Source organism: Galleria mellonella, unplaced genomic scaffold, assembly GCF_026898425.1.
Source record: "Galleria mellonella isolate WM207_F2 unplaced genomic scaffold, CSIRO_AGI_GalMel_v1 utg116, whole genome shotgun sequence".
Taxonomy (NCBI): domain Eukaryota; kingdom Metazoa; phylum Arthropoda; class Insecta; order Lepidoptera; family Pyralidae; genus Galleria; species Galleria mellonella.
Window position 1 is genome coordinate 4,309,203 of NW_026441978.1, and position 24,137 is coordinate 4,333,339.

General features: G+C 32.9%; 2 protein-coding genes across 3 annotated transcripts in view; one reads left to right on the plus strand and one right to left on the minus strand.

Moving 5' to 3' along the window:
* Positions 1 to 24,137, minus strand: part of LOC113511525 (uncharacterized) — a 371,241-nt gene that overhangs the window by 260,537 nt on the left and 86,567 nt on the right. For both annotated transcript variants that reach the window (XM_031909262.2, XM_052894558.1), the window contains exons 2-3: positions 21,462 to 21,841; positions 7,580 to 7,731 (exon numbers count right to left, since the gene is read on the minus strand). In XM_031909262.2, the coding sequence (XP_031765122.2) occupies positions 7,580 to 7,731; positions 21,462 to 21,580 (271 nt within the window). In that variant the 5' untranslated portion in view covers positions 21,581 to 21,841. The remainder of the gene's footprint in view (positions 1 to 7,579; positions 7,732 to 21,461; positions 21,842 to 24,137) is intronic.
* On the plus strand, positions 17,036 to 18,858 carry LOC116412964 (uncharacterized). The gene is made up of 3 exons (XM_031909265.2): positions 17,036 to 17,141; positions 17,713 to 17,866; positions 18,172 to 18,858. Exons 2-3 carry the CDS (start codon positions 17,716 to 17,718, stop codon positions 18,852 to 18,854), a joined length of 834 nt encoding a protein of 277 aa, XP_031765125.2. The 5' UTR covers positions 17,036 to 17,141; positions 17,713 to 17,715; the 3' UTR covers positions 18,855 to 18,858.

Genomic DNA, 24,137 nt, shown 5'->3' on the forward strand with positions numbered 1-24,137 from the left:
GGCCACCCCTTCCTTTCCCGTGGGTATCGTAAGAACAGACTAAGGGAGGGCGAGAGCGAACAGCGTCCCTCTTAAAACATCTCTAAAGCCTGACTGCGGTTGCTAATCCTCCTGCCAAGCGTGGCTACTACTGACAAAACCCCCCAAAGGGAGGCTTATGTTCAGCAGTGGATAGTTAAAGACTGATATAATGACGAAAACTTAAGACAATATTGATATTTACACTCTATTTCATTGTACAGGATAATCTGTAGAAGAAAGGCGGAGACAATCGCGATTTCCTTAGCTCGTTTCTTACAAGATTAGTTTTTTTTTTTTTTGTATTATGTTTCATTTTAAATAAAGAATATGCACAGATGGTACGAATAATAATGGAACGCACTCTCGCCCTGGTTGGGTTTTTCGTACCTTACCCTAATAGAGATCAAAAGACTTCATCGACTTTTATGACTTACCTTACAATATCCGGATCTCATGTAGGTAATAACCGAAACACATAAACTATATGCACACCTGCGTAAAGCAATACACCCAACTTTATGGAGGTGTTTGAAAACGTAGGTATTGTGAATTCTCTACAATAAATAAAGGATCTTATGTCGGCTGAGAAAAGAACACTTATGGGAGAAAGCGATACATTTATTGATTTGCTAGCTTTTTGATCGTTACTTCGCATTTTAGAAATAGAAAATCCAATGAAATATATCACTTCAAGATCAAAATAAAACATATTAGATTTTAAGTTAGACCTTTAAGAGTGCAACTATGAAAATTGCATTCAAATTGCCGCAGTAGTTATTGCATGATTCTGGAACGAACATATAGACAGACAGAAACAGCTACGACAGTTTCGTGGGAGGATTAAAGGTCCAGCAATTACCTCCCCCTCCCCCAAATCCCCATAGCAATCCTCATATTTTTATCTTCAACTGATACTCGGCTTTATTCTTTAGCATAGTCACTAAAATTGTCGTGCAGTCCCGGCATAGAATGAGTCACCGCTTCCTTTCCCGTGAGTGTTGTAAGAGAAGACTAAAGGAACTTAATAGTAAAAAGATGGGCAGCAGCGTCCATTTTAAAGCATTACCAAAGCCTAAATGCGGTTGCCAATCAGCATGCCAGGCATGGCAACTACTGGCAACATCTTCTTAGTAAGACCTATGTCCATCAGGGGATAGTTAACAGCTAATATAATAAAACAAATGGGCACTGAAATGGAACCCTATTAAAATATCTGGATAGAGGGAGGATACAAGAATTCTACGGTTACACGAGCACGCGTTTATAGTCACCTTAAAAACTCCATAATGTAGGCTATTATAGTATAGATTTCGATAAAAAACTACTATTCAAAATTGACATAAATATCACGTACAAAAATAAACCGAATTGAGAACTACCTTCTGTTTACAATAATAGACCGAAAAGCACAAAGAAAAATATACGAATTCAAAAACCTCTTACAACTTCGATTAAAAATGGAAAAAGAACAAAAAAGATGCACGCGATTTAGCGCAGTGCAGATAAATTATTTGAATTTCGAGTCGAGTAAAGTTATTCGATTCGATTAAATACGCCGTATGCTGTCAACACGACTCGGAAGACAAACTTTTTAGTGGAATATTTATAGTGAAATGTTTCCCTTCTCTAGCGCACATCAGTGACAAATGTATCAAAGCGCATCTGCGGAAACTGCTTTTGCACTTTTCAGCATTTTGGTTCAAATTACAAACAACTAGCGGATATTTACATGTATGTATTATATTTTCTAGTTAAAAGATACAGGTTTTAGTTGAAACGTTTTTATAATAAACTCATTTTTTTAAAGTCTGCTCCGACGACAACAAAATATATTTTAAATGCAGACAAAGTCACGTTATAAGTATATAGATACTTTTTTTATGCAACTTAGAATGGCAAACAAGCTGACGGCCCACCTGACGGAATGCGGTAATCGTCGCCTTTAGATATAAGACATAACAGAGATTATGTATATAAGCATAAATTTTAAACTGATGTACCAGTTGTAGTTATATTAGTAATAGTAGTAATATATCAGAGGGAGACTTTCGTTTACTTGGGCACCTCTGTCCCATTCGTGTTTCTACCGTGAAGCAGTTGAACAAATATAATTTCCCGCAGTCAAAATGTCCCTCGTCTGCACAGGCTCATTCTTAATTTATTTTATTCAGGACTTTACATGACTCGATTTCGGATAAATAGTTCCAACACAAATAATTTTATTGCTAATTTTTCGACGTGGATGTAAAGGCGACGTGCTCCCATATAAAATCTGATTTAAAATTCGCGTGGTCATAAAATCGGATATCCAGTTACTGTTTAAATAAAATAGTATCTTAACTAGCGAGCTGATATTTCAATGCATTTTTTATTAACATACTGCATTTTAAACAAGATTTTTAAAGCAGATAAAGCGCAGAAAACTCCTAATGTGTCAAATTTACTGTCTATTTTTGTAATTCCGTTTATAAAATCTCGAATCACTGCACCTCTGTACAATAAAATTATGTAAGTTGCCGCAAATGTTTATGACTTAAAACGTTCCCAAATGTATTCGTTTCGTTGCCAAAATAGAATTCCTTTTACTGTATTTTATTATTACCATTTACAATGTATCTCTTTTGTGACTTCTGAACGAAATGTCAACTTAGTAATAAATCCGCAGTTTGTATGACACATTTATTTATAATCAGTATTCGTAAAGCCTCGTTTAAAGAGATTTAGTAATTTAGGCAAGTAACGAGAAATTTTGTAAAAAAACATTATCTATCTACTTTCATGCCAAATCCCCTATGGAATAAGCGGAAAGAACCAAGTGTCAAATACATCTCATGTTCCATCTATTTTCATAACACAGTTTTGCATGCATATCGATTTCGAAGACTTTTGACTGCTTTTTCAGACAGACCATGGTCTATCTGTGCATTATATGCCAGTATAAGGTTTATTTAATACACATATCCTTCTACATTAAAAGTATTCTAATTAGTTAAAACTCATTACGAATTTTTATACATACCATACGAGGTTTGTCCGGAAAGTACGTATAAAAGTTTTTTAAAAATTTTATTTTACAATTATTCAGGTAAATCAATTTTATCCCCTTCAAAGTACTCCCCCTGTGACATAATGCACTTGTGCCAACGCCGTTTCCACTGTGAGAAGGCTCCTTGAAAGTCCTCTGGTTGTAGGTTTCTCAGCTGCCCCGTCGTAGCTTTTTTTATCTCATTTATGTCCCCCAAATGCCGCCCCCGAAGTACCAATTTGGTTTTTGGGAACAAGAAGAAGTCACACGGGGCCAAATCCGGCGAATAGGGGGGTGTTCGGTCACCGTAATGGAATTTTTACTCAAAAACTCACGGACAACAAGAGATCGATCTTGGCGCAAATTTTTTTCATTTGAAGTTCGTTTCTTAGAATTTCGTGGACCACGGTTTTGCCCAAATTAAGCTCTTCAGCCACCTGTCTGACCGTTAAACGACGGTCCCCATTAACACAAGTTCGAATTCTTTCCACGTTTTCGTCGGAATGTGAAGTGGAAGGACGTCCTGAACGTGGGTCATCTTGAACGCTTTCTCGGCCCTCTCTGAATCTTTTTAGCCACTTGTGGACGGTTGGTTCCTTCACAGCATCATCCCCATAAACTGTTCTGAGATCGGCAAAAATTTCACGGCCATTCTTGCCGAGTTTCGAGAGAAACTTGATTACGACGCGCTGCTCTTCAACGGAAGCGGGCTCCATGCCGACGGGGTTTCGTTAAGAGGTAACTTCACAGATGGCGTGACAAGCCAGTTCGCACCGCACGGCGGTCAGACCAGAACTGAAGCATTGTTAGGGACATAAGGAAGGGGTCCTGCGCTTACCTGGCCTCCCCACTCCTCTTTCTCGCATTCCAGAACACTTTTATACGAACTTTCCGGACAGACCTCGTATATTAATTTTTATGCCTTAAAATATTAATTAACTAGCTGTAAAATTACCCACCACTTAGTTACTATACCAGTACGAGTCACAAATGGTCAGCTGCAAATTACTCGCTACTTAACTATAAAAGTGTAAACCATCTTTTTTTACAATACTTAGAATGGTAAAGAAGTTAGCGGTCCACATGATGTAAGCGGGTAAAGACAAGTAGTAACCATCGCCTATAGACACGAGCAGCACCATGAACATCACGGAATATACTGATCACAGTGTACTCATGGTACCTCTCTTGAAATACCATTGCGGAGGATTATGATGTTACGTCTCTGTACCCAATAACTTCACTCTCATATCCCTCGAATCGAAATACAGCCTTGGAAACGTGAATGACCAGAAACCGATTTCAATCATCTATGTTTACTCATTAATTACTCGCTACTTGATTACTGAACTAGTGCGAACTATGTTTAGCTGCAAAATTGCTTTACCATTTATTTACTAAACTAGTATAAACCATCTACTCTGTTTTAGTTAACTCGGTATACTGCGGACTGTACCGTCTGGTACCTATCACATAAAAGTCCGTTATCGTGTTCCGACCGCGAGACTTTTTACACTGCTGTAGTGCTGCATTTCCTGGTCACGCGATGTCTGTTCTTTGTGCAGGAGCGTTATTATTTTATTTATAAATAGCTGGCCATTGCGTCATAGTGCAGTTTTTAAACACATTAAAAAAGGGAGACTCTATATTCATTCGGTTTGCCTCTTTTTATTACGTCGCCAGTAAACATTCATAATTAGTTTATAACAAATCTTAGCAGTCGATATAGTTTACTCCTCTATTAATTCTTTATTAAAACAACGATCTACGAAGCTACTGTTTCGTTTGCGAATCAAATATGAAGCATACTCCGCTTCACATTTGCTTCGCAATCTTTGTATCTAACACGATTTTTCGTTCAAAACTCAAATTAGTTTCTGTGAATTATTTTAAAAAAATATGTCGTGATGCATAGTTTTGATAGACGCAGTTAATTTTAAATATTTTATTAAACTACGTGTTGCCTTGCGGAAGTCCATATCACTAGTTATTTAACTAGAATGATTTTCTTTCATTCCGCCACTATTAGTATGTGAGTGACTGCCAACACTTAAAGATTAAGTACCACTATTACTACCAGAAGTTCCACAACCTTACATACTTGCCATCAATCTCCGACTGCTATTTTGTTCACTCACGGTTTGCGATACGACTTTCATCTATAAACGAGTCATCTTCAAGCAAATTATTAGATCGGTGCTCGAATTTGATGGTCACTTTAGTCCAACTGACTTCATATTTACTTACCATCCATCAGTTGTATCTTTCCTGAGTAAAATAATAGCGCATATGGAGTTATAATCCAATTTTCATTATTTCAAAATAAACTAACTGAAAAACATACCCAAGAACAATTTCAGACCGCCGAACAAATGATGCTGAAATTTTGTATACAAGTAGGTTACCGTCGTATGCAACTAAGAAAGGACTTTTTATTACGCGACTGAAGCTGCATGTCCCAGATATGGATTTAAATAAATTCCACAGCTGCTTTACATGCCAATTTGGTCATAAACTGGATCGCAATAAAGTCTAATTTCCCCGGCTACATTTCAATTTAGAGTTCTAAATTTTATGCTAGAATATGTTTACAGAATTGTCAAAAATATTATATATAGATAGTATATACAGAAGGTATTAGTACGAGAGAGGTATGCTGTCAAGTAATAACTTTTATAATATAAAGGCGTAGTTTAACAGGGTTACGCTTATTTTCATATGAGTATAGGTTCTTATTGGGGCTCCCTCTCTTTGATCTTGAAAATCTTTGAAATCTCCCTACATATGAGTTCATCATACATAGGTACATAGATAGGTATAAGATATTATTTTTTCTTTATATTATTCAAGCCACTGAACATACATACTCGTATTCTAATCGTCAGTATATGTTTGAATTTATCGTGACAGTCCACGAAAAATTTCTTATGCTGCTTCGAATGGCAAACAAGCTGACGGTCTACCTAATGGAAAGTGGTAACCGTCGCTTACAGTCGTAAACAGCACCTTCACCGATTATACTGTGCTACTCATGACTCCCCTCATATGTTGTCATTCTGAGAACAAAAATTTTAAATTTCAAAAAAATTTTAATAACTTTAACTTATCGAAGTGCGACAAAATTGCAATTGTATGTCAATTTTCTAATTTAATTGATCTTCTTTTAATATTTTTATTTGAATACTCAAAAAGTACTCCGCTGGCAAACTAAAACGTTAATTATTGCATACAATGCATACAAATCAACCACTAAAAATTTTTTTCAAAATTGACAGGTAATTGTGACGTGAATGAAACAATAGATTTTAATTAAATTTAATACCCAAATATACCATATACTAAACACATTGTAACTAGTTATGCCATGTGGTCCCAGCATAGAATGGACCGCCTTTCCCATAGATGCCGTAAAAAGCGACTAAGGGAACTTAATAGTCGATGGATGAGTAGTAGCTTAATAAAACATCAGCAAACCTTAATTGCGGTTGACAACCCGCCTGCCAAGTGCGTGGCAACTACGGGCAAAACCTTAACCAATTCACATAAAAAAGTTATGTGTCACAGGTGTTTATATATATAAATATGTATAAATTGTACCAGGTTTCCATCCGCAATAGCGACACTAAAAGCTACCTGTATAATATAGTAGGTCTGAACGAGGTAATTTCACAGTGGAAAACACGAAGCCAACTTTGTCGTACCTTTAAATTTCAGTCGTACTTTCCACTTCATTTAGCCGGCAAAATGTTTTACTTTACTCATTTCAAAGATAGTATGATAAGTGAAGTTCCATTTAAAACATAAACAGGTAAATATATAATTTCTTAGCTAGCAGTCTTACCTATTTTGTGTGATTCGGTATTACTATTGGTTTAGATTAAACTATAATATTTAACAGGTGTGTAACTTCGTCTGCACGATAGCCGAAATCAGTTTGTTTAAAGTCATCTGAATGGATCAAACCTTTGAACCACTCGTTTTTTTTTTCATAAAACAGTTGTGTATCAGTATGGCGAATTGGGCATCACAGTGAAATTACAGAATAAGGTGGGCATAACACCGGCATAATCAGGAATGGTGACACGTGATAAGTACCATGATTATCACAGTATATTCTTTGATATTAAGTATGCTGTTCATATTTATAGGCGACAGTTGCCTATTTCTATCAAATGCGCAGTGAGTTTAAAATGCCTTCTAAGTTCAAAATGAAGTCAGTTCATAAAAATTATAATATATTTATTTGATAGTTATAAACAACCACTGCCACTGGTCTACGCGACTACATAAAACAAAAGAATCAAGCTGTATCTGATGATTCGCTAGACTGATTTATTAATTCAATTTTTTTTTTAAATCCATTCAATTATTTTCAGATATGAATGTGTAATTACGTTTTATTCACAAACAAATTTTTACGCATAGTTGAAAGTTGAGGTGGGCACTCCACAACTCTGAGGTGGGCACAACATGTTCATATTGCCATTGTAACCACAAGTATGCTACGATTATAATACTTTCTTTATAACTTACCATTAGTTCTCTGTGGGTCGATCTGAGCATGCAATATGGAGAACCCTGGTGCTATGATGGCGGGTAAGGTGCGCGAGCGCAGCAGGGGCGGTGGCATTCGCCTCCCACTGCCCCCCAGCGCTTCCGCCGCCGCCGCCGCAGCTGCAGCCGCACTGTAAGATATTCTTTCTTAACGAACTTCGAAAAATAAGGATATTTTACATGATGCTATTTTTTTATGTGCATATCTACGCTAACTTCTCAGAGAGTCGTAATTCAGTTTACATTTTTTTAAATTAGGAGTTTATGATAGTCTCATACCAATGTTGTTCATATTGAATTGTGCAAACAAATAATTTTTTATACTTCTATGGTAGCATACAAGCGTATGGCCTGTCTGATGGTAAACAGTTACTTTAGCCTATGGACGTCTATATTACCAGGGGCGTCATGCGCGCATTGCCGTTACTTAAGAAACTTTATAACGTCTTTCTCGAAGAACTTCATGCTGTAATCTCTAGGGAAAAACTAAGCAGAAACGCCATTTCATAATTTGTACATTCGCGAGAAGAAAGTCCTCTGAAACCGCACTGTACGTGACCATTTTAATTCCAAAGTATAAGGAGGAATTCCCTACTATGGCAGAGGTAAATATAAATACGTCATTGTTCTTTTCCATTCCCTATATACATATATCGTAAGAAGCAATTAGTGGAACAGCATCTACATAGTGCAAGAGACGGAAAACACAAAACAAAATCCTAAAATAAAAAATAAAAATAACGCTAAGGCGGAACTGGAGACCTGAACTTGTTTCACTGAATCTCAAGCTAGAGTTTAAATATCTTTATATGCCATTGGTAGAGATTAATTTGTACTAGACTAGAAGACTTTGCACAAAAGTCGTTCGCTTGGGTACTACTGCCACATATATATTCCTGCCTTGAAACAGTTGTTTTCATGGCTATGTTTCGTTTTGAAAGGTAGAATATGGAATTGAATTACAGGGTATCTAGGCAAAACAGCTTAGTCCTTAGAAATGGCATCGCATGAAAGCTATCATAAATGACAGTATACTCTGTTATGTCCATGGTACTGTTCATGTCTATAGTTGACGATTACTACATTGCATCAGGTGGGTCATCATTAGCTTGTTAGTTATTCTAAGTTGCATAAAAAAAATATACAAAATTGTTACAAGTGATTATTAGATATCATTAGTAGTATATTAGACGTACATGGCATTAATCTTATGATATTTATTTAATATTTTTAAAACAAATTTCTAAATAAAATGGGCATTACAACAATGGAACAAAAATCTTATACACTTTTGTCTCGTCGACCACTTTACGAAGAATTTAATATATTAACTGTTATCTGTAAATATATATTTATGACGCTTACGTCTTCGTTGGCTTTTATCCAAAAAGGAAATCATGTAAACAAAAAAGGAAAAGATCTGAAAATATATTTCAAAGGGAGGCAGTGGGTATTAAAATTTTCATAAAAAACTTTAATCTCGTACCGTCATAAAAAAAAACAGGAGTCTTAATAATTTATTATTGTGTTTCACAAGAAAAACAATTTCAATTCTGGTTGAAATTTTTCAAAACCAGTTTCTTTTTTTATGGATGAAAATGGTATGGTGCCGTCTGCACTAACGGAATACGCTGACGGAGCACCAGTGAAGGGTGATAGATGAGAATGAAAACAGGCCAGTAAGCCCATCATGATAAATTCATCTCATGGGGATTCTCAGTCTCCATTACTAACAATCCCTTTCCCCTGGCAAAACGAGTTATTTTAAATTTAAAATTAAACTACTGGACTGGTTAAATAAAATTTCTAATGGACTAAATTTGTAAGTATATCCTTACAGGTAAAACAAAGAATTTTCAAAATCGATTTATAACTAAGAGAGTCATGAGGCAACAAACCTAAAAAATACAACGGAATTGAGAACTTCCTCCTTTTTAAAGTCGGTTGAAAATAGTTGCTTTTTAACGATAAACATTTTTTAAGTATATAATAATTTAAGGCGCTATTCAAGTAATCGTTACCATTTTCAATCAACTAGACCGTCAGCTTTTTTGCAATTTCAAAATACATAAAAATACTAAAAATAATTTAATTAAGAAAAATAACAATAGTAATTTGCAATTGTCAAGATAATGTGTGAATGAGAGAGCATGTTTGAAAAATGGTGCAGTAAATTGAAAAATTTGGGCTAATAAATATCCATATAAAAAAGTGAATGATATGGAACGTTTGGTGTCAGTTTATTCATTAGTATACGCGTGCGAAGTAGGTGTGAATAGTTATTTATGTTATAAAATATTAAATATATACATAACATATTTATTGATCATATAACAATTACACAAAAAGTAAACACATAATTGTAGGGGAAAGTGTTTTACCTATGGAAAACCGAATTTTGAAAGAAAATGAGGTTTAATTACTTAATTTCCATTACCGTATTTACAATTTATAACCGTAAATTATCACAAATGTTGTTACAGGAATAGTTAACGCTTAAGAATTAGCAGTCTTAAATTTTTCGTTCAATTTATGTGTTAACAATTAAAGATATCAGTGGTGTCCACAGGTAAAACCGTGCATAGGTACAACACTTTCCCCTATTTAAAAAAGAGAAAAAAAATGACCGTAGGGTATCTCAACTTTAAGTCACCATCAGCGAGCACATTACCCACTGTAAAAAGGTTAAAGTGAATTTGTTTGTTACCTCTTGATACCTTTGCGGCTTATCCTTACATGTTTCTTAAAATACAATAGTCTTTGCCAGTAGTATTTGTCATAATATGGGACATAATTATGCTATTCTTTTTTTTTATTCCAATCACACGAAATAGCAAGCAAAGTTATTAAAAATAATATTTGTTTTTTTTTTTAATATCTTAGATAAATATAAAAGTGTTATTTTATTTATTGAACTCTTTATTGCACCAACAACATAAAAATATACAATAAAAAATATAAATTTCAACTGTAATACATTGGCATAAAGTACAAATCAAACTGTATACATAAACATACAAAAGGCGGTCTTTTCGCTAGGACAATTTCTTACAGCCAACCAAATTAAATGAGAACAGATAGTCTGTTCTGTATGTTGTATGTAGATGGCGCATGAGTGAATTAATCATTTTTACGTGTATAATATGCAAAACCTATATTACACAAAAATATCATATGCATATTATTTGCTTATTTATAACAAATGATACAATATATAATGTTCAATTTCAAAAGATAAATAATAGTATTTCTTTAAGATTGATATTTAATTAAAAGCATAAACTAGTGACTATTTAAAAGAGCATTTTCATAAACCTACTTAAATAACAGTTTGAATTATTAAATAATTAAATTATTAAATAATTAAATTATTAAATAATTACTTAATTCATATTATTTTAAACGTATATAAGAAAATAGACAAAGTTAAAGAAAACAAATTTTGTAAAAAAACAATATATTTATGTAAAACAAAAGGTCATGGATGTTACATTCTCACGTGGGTGTTGAATTGAGAGTGACTGTAACAAACCACTTTCATTATATCAGTGCTTATGTGAACCGTACCCTGTTGGGATATAAAACGGCAAACGTGCAATAAATAAAAAGAAACTCCACTGCAGGGTTTACGTAATCATTGCTTTTTACGATACCTAGACATTTCTGCAGACGGCAAGAACGTCAGCGAAACTCGATATCTTAAGGATAATGCTCTTACGCTACGCTAGATGCATGTATATAATATTAAATAACGTTTATGTAAGTATATTAATTATAATAATGAAGCTAGAAATACAATATTTAATTACACTTCTAATATAATACTATAAGTAGTTAGTAAAAATAAAACAATATTTTGTATTGGAATTTTATTCTTTATTGTACACAAAAGGTTATTAAAATGTAAAAACAACCATAATAGTGCACAAAGGCGAGCTTATCTCCAATAGAGATTTTGAGAGTAATGTTTAAATTAATTTCTCAAGCACTTGACGAAAGAACTGGGCTGGATATTGTAACACTATTCACATTCACTTGAATATCATTATCATTCTTTAGTGATTTAATAGTACTAATTTTGTTTGTAGTTATATCATTGGTCAAATTGCCTTTACTATTTACTACTAAATTCTTGTTTCCATCCATACTTAATTTATTTTCATTATTATCAATTTGAAGCGTACTATTGGCTCTTAAAATATCCATGTTTTTATTTTCAATGTTATTTACATTATTTTCTTCTTTATTTATGTTAATATTGTTTATTTTGTTACACTCATTTACATATTCTAGACCTGTAATTAAATACATATTTCTATCATTCTTACATTTACTGAACAGAGTTCATATTCATTTTTACTGTTCTTAATAATTCGATTAAATTTTTTTTTGAGAAGAAAAGTAAATTGAAGAAAGCTGATTTGTGGCAAATTTTTCATAATGTTAACTATAACTATTGTAGTGTTATAGTTGCCATTCTCGTATTCTTGCAATTGTGAGATTTTATTTTTGTTCGTATATTAAAATTGTAAATTAACAGTGTTTAGAATTAACATAAAAAAATATTAAGTGGATTTTGTAAAACATTGTAAATTGCTCCATTTCATGATAAAAGACAAAAGGTTGCTACGCGAATAATGTCACGAGTACATCCAGTTTATACAGTATTGAATTTCATATACAGATTTTCTAAATTGTTATTCTTACCGTGAAATAAATTATTGAGACCTGGTATATTGATACTGCCATCTCCAACGCCTAATTCCAAATCAGCCTTTCCAACATTAGATATTCCTGAAGCGTTTAAATCCAATTTGCTTTTACCTAAAGAATAAGAAAAATATATGACAACGTTTGACTTCAATGAATACTGTCATAAATAATAATTCCAATATGTTTTCCTGCAAATCAGAACCCAATATTCTTCTGTTTATCATATTATGTCAAGATTATCTAATGTATTCCTATGAATACTGAAATAATTTTAGTATTATTTTGTATTCTTGATACATAGGTATTGTGTATGGAATAATACAAGACTGTAATAGAAAGATTTTTTGCAAATCGACATATTGAGATACTTAAAATGCACAATATTGAAATAATTATTGTTTTCAATCTCGAAGATTGAAGCCTTCTATCAGATTGATATTCAATTCATTTAAAATCTATATTCAAGATAATTCTTTTTCAATATGCCTTAACTTGAAAAATATTACCAGATTTTCCAAATTTAAGTAATATGTCAGTTTCGCCCACGGCACTAATTCCTTTTGCTTTTAATTTTAAGTCACCGTTAGTTGGCATAGATTCGCATTTTATAATATTCATATTATTACTGTCTTTGTGATCTCCTTTTTTCTTTTTCTTATCTTTTACTTCTTTTAACTTTGCTTCTAACTAGGAAAAAAGAGTTCAGTATTATTATATTTTGGTATTATTTAACATTTTATACTTAGCAAAATTCTGAATAGTTTGACATCTAAAAAGAAATATTTATCTCTTCTCTTATGTTTATTATGAACACATAATCTTTAACATCATTATATTTTCGGTATAATTAGTATATGGTACATCGATAATATATACTTATCAATAAGCTTATCTTTTTTGTTTAGAAGATTATTAATATGTCTATATATTATTTTTTTAATTTATAAATAAGTCATATTACCATTTCCAACAAAACATCCTTTTGCTCTAAAAATGCTTCATCTACTAAATTATTCCTTCTTTGCGGATCTAATGTCGATTTTGTACTCGACGAGTTTGTTGTGGCAGTTAGGACAATGTGCACAAATGAATAAGTAACCTTTGAAAAAATTTTAATTATATTATTTTATTTTAATTTTATTACAACAGAGTGACAGTAATACTATTCATACGCAAATCTAAGAAAATATTCGTTGTATGGAATTAGGAATATAGTTTTACAACTTTATTTTTCCCAGCGTTCATTTTGCCTATATATTTTTTCTAGAGTTCCTCATCTTAAATTATCTCTCTCTAAAAAAACCAACTATTGCCACAATTACATATAAAGTATTATTTCTGGCTCTTCTATTACTGCCCTGAACGTCTCAAATCGTCATCCCTTGTAGGCAACAAGGGGGCATTTTCGAGCACATTGTGTACCTATGCTATAAAACATATTAGGTTAAAAGTTTTATGAATCAAAAATTTAAAAGTTATTTAGAAATTTGAATCTTCCATGCTAACAAAATGCATAATGTCGGATGGGAGGCACAAAACCTTTTATTCTTTATTGACACATGTTCAGAAAAATATTCAGATTCACTGGTATGGTTGTATACCAGCTTTTCCCAAAGTGGGCAATAACGCCCCCTTGTGGGCGCTGCAGGCCTAAAGGGAGGCGGTAAGAGACCCAGAAAAAAAATGGGGGCGTTGTGTTGGAGACTTGGAGGGTGGTTTGTTGATCTTGAAGTAATAGTGGTTTTAAAGTGGGTGAAAAAATGAGAGCGCTAAAAAATAATTTATTCTAGTGGACAGTATTCTTAGTGGGCAGTAGACAAAATAAGTTTGGGAATTGTTGTGTACCATACCATATCAGCCATTAACTGTCTACTGCTAAACATAAGCCTCCTCCATATTGAAGGGTTTTCCTAATAGTTGCCATCCTTGGCAGGTGTATTGGCAACTACAGTCAGGCTTTGGAGATTTTTTTTTATACCGCAAAGGGGGCTAACAAGCACACAGCCTGTCTGATGTTTTAAAATCTCTCGACCATTAAGTTCTCTTAGTCGCCTTTTACAATACACACAGGAAAATAAGGAGTGCTCCATTCTATGCCAAAATCACAAGGAACAACTGACCACACTAGTACAACACTATCAGAAAAAGATGATACTGATATCGATTTCACCCTGTATTAAACTAAAGAAAAAAAAATAGTTAATCAAAATATTTGTATCAATAGCCACAAACCAAACACGTGATGATTAAATACCTAAGTGCCATTTCACGTTTTACTGTTACCACTGAATCCTGAAACGATAAGGTCGGTAACATGTCGGAAATTTTACGAGCAATTTCAGAAATCGAAGTTTATAAATAAATACAATATAACGGTATTTTATTGCACCAATGCAATATGCTCCAGATGTACGCTGAAATGCATTTCGTCGAAAATAGGATTTGAGCGACAATCAAATATGTCTCTACGTATACGATACACATGAAATTTGTTTTGAATATTATATTTATGATCCTTCTTTCTGGAAATTTTTATTCTGAAATTGTTGGAAATATTAATTAGTTACTTATGGTGTTTAATTTGCCGGATAGTCCCGGGATAGGAGATGCCACCCCATCCTTTCCCATAAGTGTCATAAGAGGAATCATCAAGGAATAGGCAACAGTGTCCCTCTTAAAACTTCACCAAAAATCTGACTGCGGTTGCCAACCCGCTTGCTAATAGCAACTACTGGCAAAACTCTCCTTATGGGAGAGGTTTATGTTCAACAATGGATAGTTAACAATATGATGATGATGACTGTTTAATTATATTTTTTTTTTATCAAACTACCAATAAAAGGAGAGTAATGTTTTATATATTTAACTACTTCTTTGTATGCAAAACTGTATATTCAGCAAAAATCACTTGATAGATGTTATTTATAATTCAAGACGATTCAAATTTACATCTCACGTTCAACTTCTTTTTATTCTAATTTCAAATATGCTTGTTCTAAATTCAAGATAGTTTAAAACATCGAAGTTCCATTTATAAATCTCATTACTGAGCAAGTACAGAATCGTATTTTTTTATATTACTTTGGTGGCAAACAAGCACATGGCCCGTCTGATGGTAAACGGGGTTACCGTAGCCTGTGGACGCCTGTAATACCAGAGATGTCACGCGCGCGTTGCGAACCTTTAAGAACCTTTAATACGCCCTTTTTGAATAACTCCATGGTATATTTATAACACCAAAATATAGCTTATACTAAGAAAACCAGCTGTTTGTCATATTGCAATGCTAGTAGAGTTAATTTAAGTGAGGAACAATCCAACCGTTTTGTAGATACAACAAACGAGCAGCCGATATTTAGTGTAAATTCTGCGGTCAACTGCTCAAAGTATGAGTAAATAATTCTCTTTTCGGTTGGTCGTATTCACGGACCATACTATGTTTGCTTAAAACGATGTGGTCACATGTCGTGCTATAATGAAAAAAAAATGCATTATTCAAAATAACTATTAAATGTCAAAGTTTTTTTATACCACTGAGGTGGCAAACAAGCATACGGCCCACCTGATGGTAAGTGGTTACCGTATCCTATGAACACCTGCAATACCAGAGGTATTACGCGTGCGTTGCCGACCCTGAAGAAACCTCTTTATCCCCCTTTTGAAGGACCCCATGCTGTAGTCTCTTGGGAAAACCTCGGCAGGAAGCTCATTCCACAACCTGAGTGTTCGTGGGAGGAAACATTTCTGAAACCGCGCAGTACGGGACCATTGAGGCTGTAGGACATGAGGAAAGGATGACAAGTTTATATACATCTTATTTAAAGTAAATTTACAAGTACTCTAATTATTTGAAAGTATACTTATATTGAAACCTACAAATATACCTACATCATATCAGCCGTTAACTGTCCACTGCCGAACATAGGTCTTTTTTTTATTATTTAATTAGCATGCATAAAAAAACTGGATTTTTAGTACCACTTAAACCTCTTGGGCTTGTGTGTGATACTTTATATTTCGTTCTCATCTTGAGATATTTTGCCAGTAGTTGCCAAGCTTGGCAGGCAACCCGCCTTGGCAGTTAACCGCAATTAAGCTTTGGTAATGTTTATAGAAGGACGCTGTTGCCCATTACTTGATCATTAAGTTCCCTTACTCGCCTCTTACAAGACCCACGAGAAAGGGAGCGGCTCATTTTATACCAGGACATATAAATAAATAAAAATATATTTTTTATTATAATAAACTCAATGATAATAAGCATTTATAAATAGTCATTTCTAGACAGTCATAACTAAAAATTCGGTCCGGCTTCGCACAGGTCAATGAATTTTCGAAAATAATATGTAGCCTATATTACTCGCTGATAATATAGCTTTCTATAGGTGAAAGAATCTTTAAAATCGGTTGAGTTGTTTTTGAGTTTTTCCATTACAAATAAACAATCAAATCTTTCCTCTATATAATATTAGTATGTAAGTATATAAAAGTGTTTATAGATAATTTTTATTATTTTCGATGAGCATAATGAAGGGTCACATAGTTGTAATTCCCAGTTATACCCATGTAATAAAAAAAATACTTTATATATAATCTGTAGTGACAATTACTACTAATCGCTGTAAAAGACAGACGCCTCAATTTCCAAATGATAAAAACGTGATTAGACGCGTAAAACGGCCAACATTCCCTCCAATTTGGATTTCGCAAGTCAGATCGTAAAATTGAGAATCAATAAAGAATAAATTGAAGTTTTGAAATAACCTCAATTTGATTTTCAATATCAATCAGACTGTTATAGTAGCCAGAAACAACAGCCGCACAATCGGTAAGCAAATTAAGATGTTATTTAACTTTTTAAAAACTTTTTCTTTGCTTTTGTTAATGTCCATAGACAATTTTATACAATATTCGGCAAAGGAATTAGAATGTCGGCAAACTTTTTATTACTATCTTTGAAAAGTTAGCTTTGTTTTATTTTTCGTATGATGGGAGAATGTCAATAATTTCTAAAAGCTTTTTAAGTCACACCTTTTTCCCCTCTCTTAAACAAAGGACTCATAATAAATCATCGCATTAAACGAACATTCATTTGGACATAAGAGGAAAGGAAAAATGTTAATTCTTCTTACGTACTGGCCATCTGTACTACCTTACATAAAAAAAAGAAATTTTCATCATCTTTTAATTTAGAATTTCATGTTTTATGAACGTACATTATTTATAGTCCTTAATTTAAGAGTTTTATTACTTTCTTATGGTTTTTTGTATTAATTTTGTTATATTTATGATTTAATTATTTTTTATTACATAAAATTTTATTGAAATGTATCATTAGTAATAAATATACAGTTAATTTTTTTCATAATACTATCAAATACTAATATAATTATGTTTAGGTCATGTTAATGAACGTATTCACATGGATGGCATGTATGACAACATTGGCAACGTCTCGAGATACCTTAAAGGGTCTCAAACCATCACCGACAATCACGAATTCTCTTGTTAATCTCGGCAAAATGGATATTTCTTTTCATTTCAATACGAAAGGTAAACTTTTAAATGAATTTGTATGTATTCTGGAAGTGTAAATACTACTTATATTCTAAAATTTATGATAAAAAAATATATATTTTTGTTAATAATAGCATCTTATGATTAATTTATAAATTTTATCTTGAGATCAATTTATATTTTCTTCGAAAAATATTTTTTTCAAAATTACAATCAAACGAGATCTAGTGGAGTCCCAAAATTTGTCTTTTAATTTTTATATTAATCATAAGATTAATTGCATTTATGTCATGTTTATTATATTTTAAGTATAGTACTGTGACAGTTTGTAATTTTTTTAGAATCACCATTGCAGCTGGATTCTCTGCAACGGCCATTTAACACATTTTTATTTTCGAAACCACCATTGGCTCCTATAAGTGAAGAGCCATGCCCTTGTTCTGGTATAAGAAGTATCAAAGATTCAATATTAGGGCACCCGTCAGAAATTATTAACAAAATTCTGATGAACAACAATCTGTTTTCATTTAACAAAGAGCCGGATTCTTCAAGTTTGTGTTGTGATTCTCATGAACATGTTCAAGAAGATGTTGTTACATTTGAATTTGGACCCAAACAAATGGATATAAAATCTCTGGGAGTCAAATCGTTACCATTGTCTCCGTTTTTATTCGAGGATGTTGTGCCTAGAAATCCATCTTTGCCAACTTTACCTTTAAAACAAAAAGCAATGGAAATATATTTGTTTCCAAAAAAGAAAGACGTACCTTTTGATTTTGAGAAAATTAAAGCAAAATCTGATCCAGCAAAAACAGATAAGAAATTAGAGACTATACAAATAGTTGGAGATAAAGATTTAAAAGATAATTTTAAGAACTGGAAACTTCGTTCTACAGTTGCCTTTCCTACTATAAGAAATAATGTTACAGCCGAAGTTAAAGATATTGCAAAAGTAGGCGACAAAGGGGAGTTATCGAAACTTCAAATTAATACAACTGCCAATAAATTAAATTCGGTCTTGTAAGTTATATGGCATTTTATTTTTATCAGCTTATTCTATGATTAAAGACTACTAAAAGTCACTTAAAGAAAATTAATAGAAATCAATATCATAAAATATTACGCTTATTCCCTACCTTTATTTGTATTTGCACGAGTTTTTCTACTACTATCATAAATACGAAAGTTTGAAAAAAAGTTTGTGGGGATGGATATTTGTTACTCTTTCACGTAAAAATATTGACAATTTAAATGAAATTTACACTGATAGATTATATATACTTTTTTTATTTTATAGAAAACCGCGGGGTGCAGTCTGTATATATACACTCGTATATTGTAATAAAAATAAAAAAAAAAGAACCAAACCATAAATTAAACATCAATGATTAATCAAACATAAGAGATGGAAAATTTAAAACAAAAATCTCTTGGCCAACGGAATAGTAGGCTGAACTAATTTCTTTCTCTTATGGAAAGATAACCGAGCCAATAGTGGGACTTTATTGTTCATAAGAGACGGGAATTCACGCTGTCATTTAGGTAAATGTAATACCTGAGTTATGTCGACGTTTCGATCAGGGTACACTGGTCATAGAGTCACGAGTAGATTGATGCTGTCATGTGGAATTCTAAAGAGTTGTTATAGATAAATTGAACTATCTAAACAAGAATGACTCCACGACCATTTTAATTTGGAGGAAATGAGAACCTTTACTTATAAATTAAGCTTGGAATATTTCACATGTCACATAATTTCAAAGGCTACGCCAAATCATACATCACTCTAGCTATGTCGCTTTGAGTACTATAAATCTTTAAAATATATACGGCAAATAGCTGCAGCCGACGACTCACTAATAAAGCTTTCGGATTTATTAGTGAGTCGTCGGCTGCACTCGGTTAGCAATGCAGTGAAACAGAGCGAACAAATAGATACTATCACATTTCTTGAAAGTCTTTTATCGCTCGCTTTTACTATCACACAATATATGAACATACCATGCGTTATAATACCTAAAGATGGTAATAAAGTTTTTTTGTCACACGACATAATTCAAAAACAAACAAACACTCCTCGAAAATGTCATAAAGCAAATATTACGTAGTTTCATCACAGACATTAATTCCCACACAATGTTGCATGAAAACCAAATGTTAGGAATAAACGGGAGCCCAATAAACCAAGTACGTGACTTGAATATGGAGGTTCCAATTTTCATAATATGCTTTTTGTACCACGAGAAATTATGTACAGGTATTCATTATGTATTATTATTATCCATAATGAAACCCTAGATGAAAGATTTCAGTAAATCCACAGAGCTCATAGATTAAGTTATCTTAAAGGAATAATGTATATTTTATGTAAATTATCTAGCATTCAAAACATCCCTCAGGATCTGTGTAATTCGAATAGCCAACCTTTTGTGTAATGGATGTTTGTAGCAAATTGTCATTGCCCAATCTAGTTATCTTGTGACATCGGGCAATTATAATATTTGTCGACCTTGAGCATTATACTACACTGAGTATGAGGGCAAAAAAGTTACTATAAGCGTAATAGTAGGGCAAAACCTCACAAGGGAGAGGCCTACGTTCAGTAATAGACAGTCAACGGCTGATATAATGATGATGAAGCGTAATAGCGCACGGGATAGATGCGCGCGCGACTGTAATTTCAATTTAGCCGCACGTTATTTTTGCCTCCCTGGGCAATGTCTCTGTACTCTGTCATTATCGTAACTTTATTATTATACAATATTAAAGATCAATGAAATGAAATACATCTACTGTTTCTTTTTTCTTTCTATCGATATTAAACTTATATAATTATTACATAATATTAGTGAAATAATTTCTCTATTAATTAATCCGCGAAATAATTAAATGCAGTTTGCATTTAATTATTTCACAGCTCGCAGTTACCGTTTTATTATCTTAAATGAAAATAAAAATTAAATAATTTAGAAATTTGTATTTACAATACATTGGTGCCAATTTTACAAAAGAGTATTATTGTAAAATAATATTATAGAGGTATTCATAGTCAGTACGACGAAACAAGAATAGAATCGTAAGCTTATAATAATAAAATAAAACAATTCTCTTTTACAAAACCTAAGTAATTTTAGTTTATTCAACTTAATTGAAATTTTACTTTATGGAAGCTTGGAAAAACATTTCTCATTTAATCCTTCTATCTTCTAAATATATTTATAACACGTCAAATAATTTTCGAAATTACTTTTCTCTGTTTACGATAAATTTATGTAAGTCCATTCATCCGGGTGAAACTGGATTGTCAGTAATGGTGTCTAAAGCCCCATTGTTAGCAATATGCCCTATGAAGTCCTCACGGAAACTATCGTGGTTAATTCTTTTTGAAATTGTCATCATGGGTTAACTAAATCTGTATTCATCCTTACCTATCATTCTTTACTAGTACCCTGCTAGCGTACACCAATAACGTGGTCGGAGTTACAATTCAATCATCATCCATCTTGTGTGATAATTGAATGGCAAAAAATCTTATATGAAACCAAATTTCTTGACGATTGATTGATAGGCTTGCACATAATACTCGGCATGAAGTACACAGTGACAGTCATGAAGTAAATATAATACTCACTGCTTCTCCTTTCTTTGCTGCCTCTTCTTTTTGAAAGCTCTCTTGACTCTCAATAAGAGAAACGCGGCTCTGTCTATTGTTAATACTGAAGGCCGCTTGGCGGCGCTGGGCTCGTCCATCCCCCCCTCTTCCTCGTCAGGTACTTCATCGCACAACTTCAGGCCTAGCCATCGTTGTTTTGTCGTAGTCCGCGTGTTGACTTTGACCAGAGCACACGTGCCCAACGAAACGCTCACAGCCGCATTTCCTAATTTCAATGTCGACCGTAAATTGAATTGAATCTTTATACCGGAAATACACTAAACACTATCACTGTGCAATACAAGTGCTCGAACAAATTAAATTTTCACTATTCACGTATCACTTCCCGTAATGGATATCTGAAACAAACATAAATTTATATTAATTACTGGTTCATATATTTTCTTCACACTACACGAAAAATATTATCAATTAACAAATAAATCAACTATTAATATTCTAGCAGTAAATAATATTGTACCTACTGTCTAATTCTTATTTCTATATCTGAAACATTGAAGTATCTCTATGTAGTATCTGACACATTCAAGTATACTATGTATGTAGAAAAAGGATCTCAAATAGTATTCTTAATCTATGATTTGGGTACTTTTTTTAGTACGTTTGTTCCGTTGTGGAACAGGCTAAGGTCGGAGACCATGCTGCCTAAATATGATTGGGTACGTTATAAAAATTAAATACAGATTCGACTGCACTAGATTATGTAGATATAAGTTATACTATAGACTTAGTATAACGTACAATATACTTTATAATCTAAGAGTTTTACTGGCCAATATCTCAGGAAAACTGTATGTCTTTCCGAGATATTTGTCAAATACATAGTAATTCATTTGAGCAGTCTTTCATCTCTGAATAGCTGTCAAGGAATGAAAGCCTTGTGTAAAGACCTCAGATAAATTTCTATATATATATATTTATATGTATACATAAAATTTTCTTACTGCGTTATTCATATAGTTAATCAATTAATCGGGTTTTTGATGCATCGGTCAAATGAGTCTTCGAACATAAGTACATAACTAAAAATATATATAGTAATTTCTATGTGGTTAGAGCATAGAAGACATTATTTTTTATTATTAGCGAGGCGTTATTATAAAGGAGCATGGATAACTCACACGGACATATGAAGGTATAACAAATAAAAAAACATGTTTAAACACTGTATTTAATATTCCGTTCTCATAACACACGACTGTCCTAAAAAGGTGAGTAATATTTTCAGAGTTTCTCTGCATAATATCTATATTTATCTTTTTTGTCATCCATAAGAGCGGGTGGCAGTGACAGCTTAAGTGTTATGACCCTTATAAGCATATAGACGTATATACTTGTACTAGCGACCCACTCCGGCTCCGCTTGGGTACAATGCCGCATCGCTATATCCCTGCATTTTAAATCTGTAATATCTTCAGAAATATTCATTTAAATTACATGCTGTAAGGGTCATATTGATCTATATTAAGTGGACAATATATTTAAGGTACTTAATTGGATAAAAAATAATGCTGTATTGCTTAAAATCACTTCGTAAATAAGCCATTTTCCCGTAAAAAGTAAAGGATAAAAAATAGTTATTGTCGTTTATCCTTAAGAGATACTACAATATTATGCATGTATTACACATATAAACCTTCCTCTTGAATCACTCTATCTATTAAAAAACGCTTCAAAATCCGTTGCGTAGTTTTAAAGATTTAAGCATAAATAGGGACGGACAGACATCGACAGCGACTTTGTTTTATACTATGTAGTGATAATTGGTTTTACTGAAACTCTGTAAATGTATATAATGGAGCAAACAGTTACATATTGATGTATTTGCTTACGGTTTTAAAAAAAAGCACGTTTTCAGTTAGAGCAAAACGATGTTTTTTTTATGCAACTTAGAATGTCAAACTAACTAACAGTCCACCTGGTGGAAAATGTAACCATCGCCTATAGACATGAACAGTATCGTGAGTATAATAGAGTACTCAAATACTGTAATACCCTTCATGCATTGCCATTCCTGGGGATTAAGGCGTTATGCCTCTGGACCCCATAGTTTTATTGCCATATTTAACTCTTCAAGCCGAAGAGAAAGTGTTGTTAGTAATGCGGATTACCAGCCCCATTGCTAGCAATATACCCTGTCAGATCAACCTCCGTGTGATATCCCCTGGAAACTATCCAGGTATATTCATCACGATGGGTTACCTGACCTGCCTTTCCATTCTCACCTATCATCCTTCACTATTGCCCCGCCAGTGTATACCGTAGTGCAGGCAGGTATTCTATGGCAGGTATTCTATGGACTTGCGCATTTCATATTTAATCTTAATATAAACAATAATTATTATCTAAAATATTTTCCATTAGACTTAAAAAAAAACAATGGCGTTTTCTGAATTTTGTTATATGAATAGTTTCATATTATAATTATAATTTTACCTCCCAAAATATTTCTTATAGCGCAAACTGTCTAATAAATTTTAATATTACACTCTGAAATTATATTACAATTCTGTACAATACACATATCAAGTTAAAATATGGTACGTAGAAGTAATAAATTCTTATTTATATGACATACCCTTGAAGCTGATCTAAGCTCTTCGGGTTCCAAGCAGGTTGTTATAATCACATACG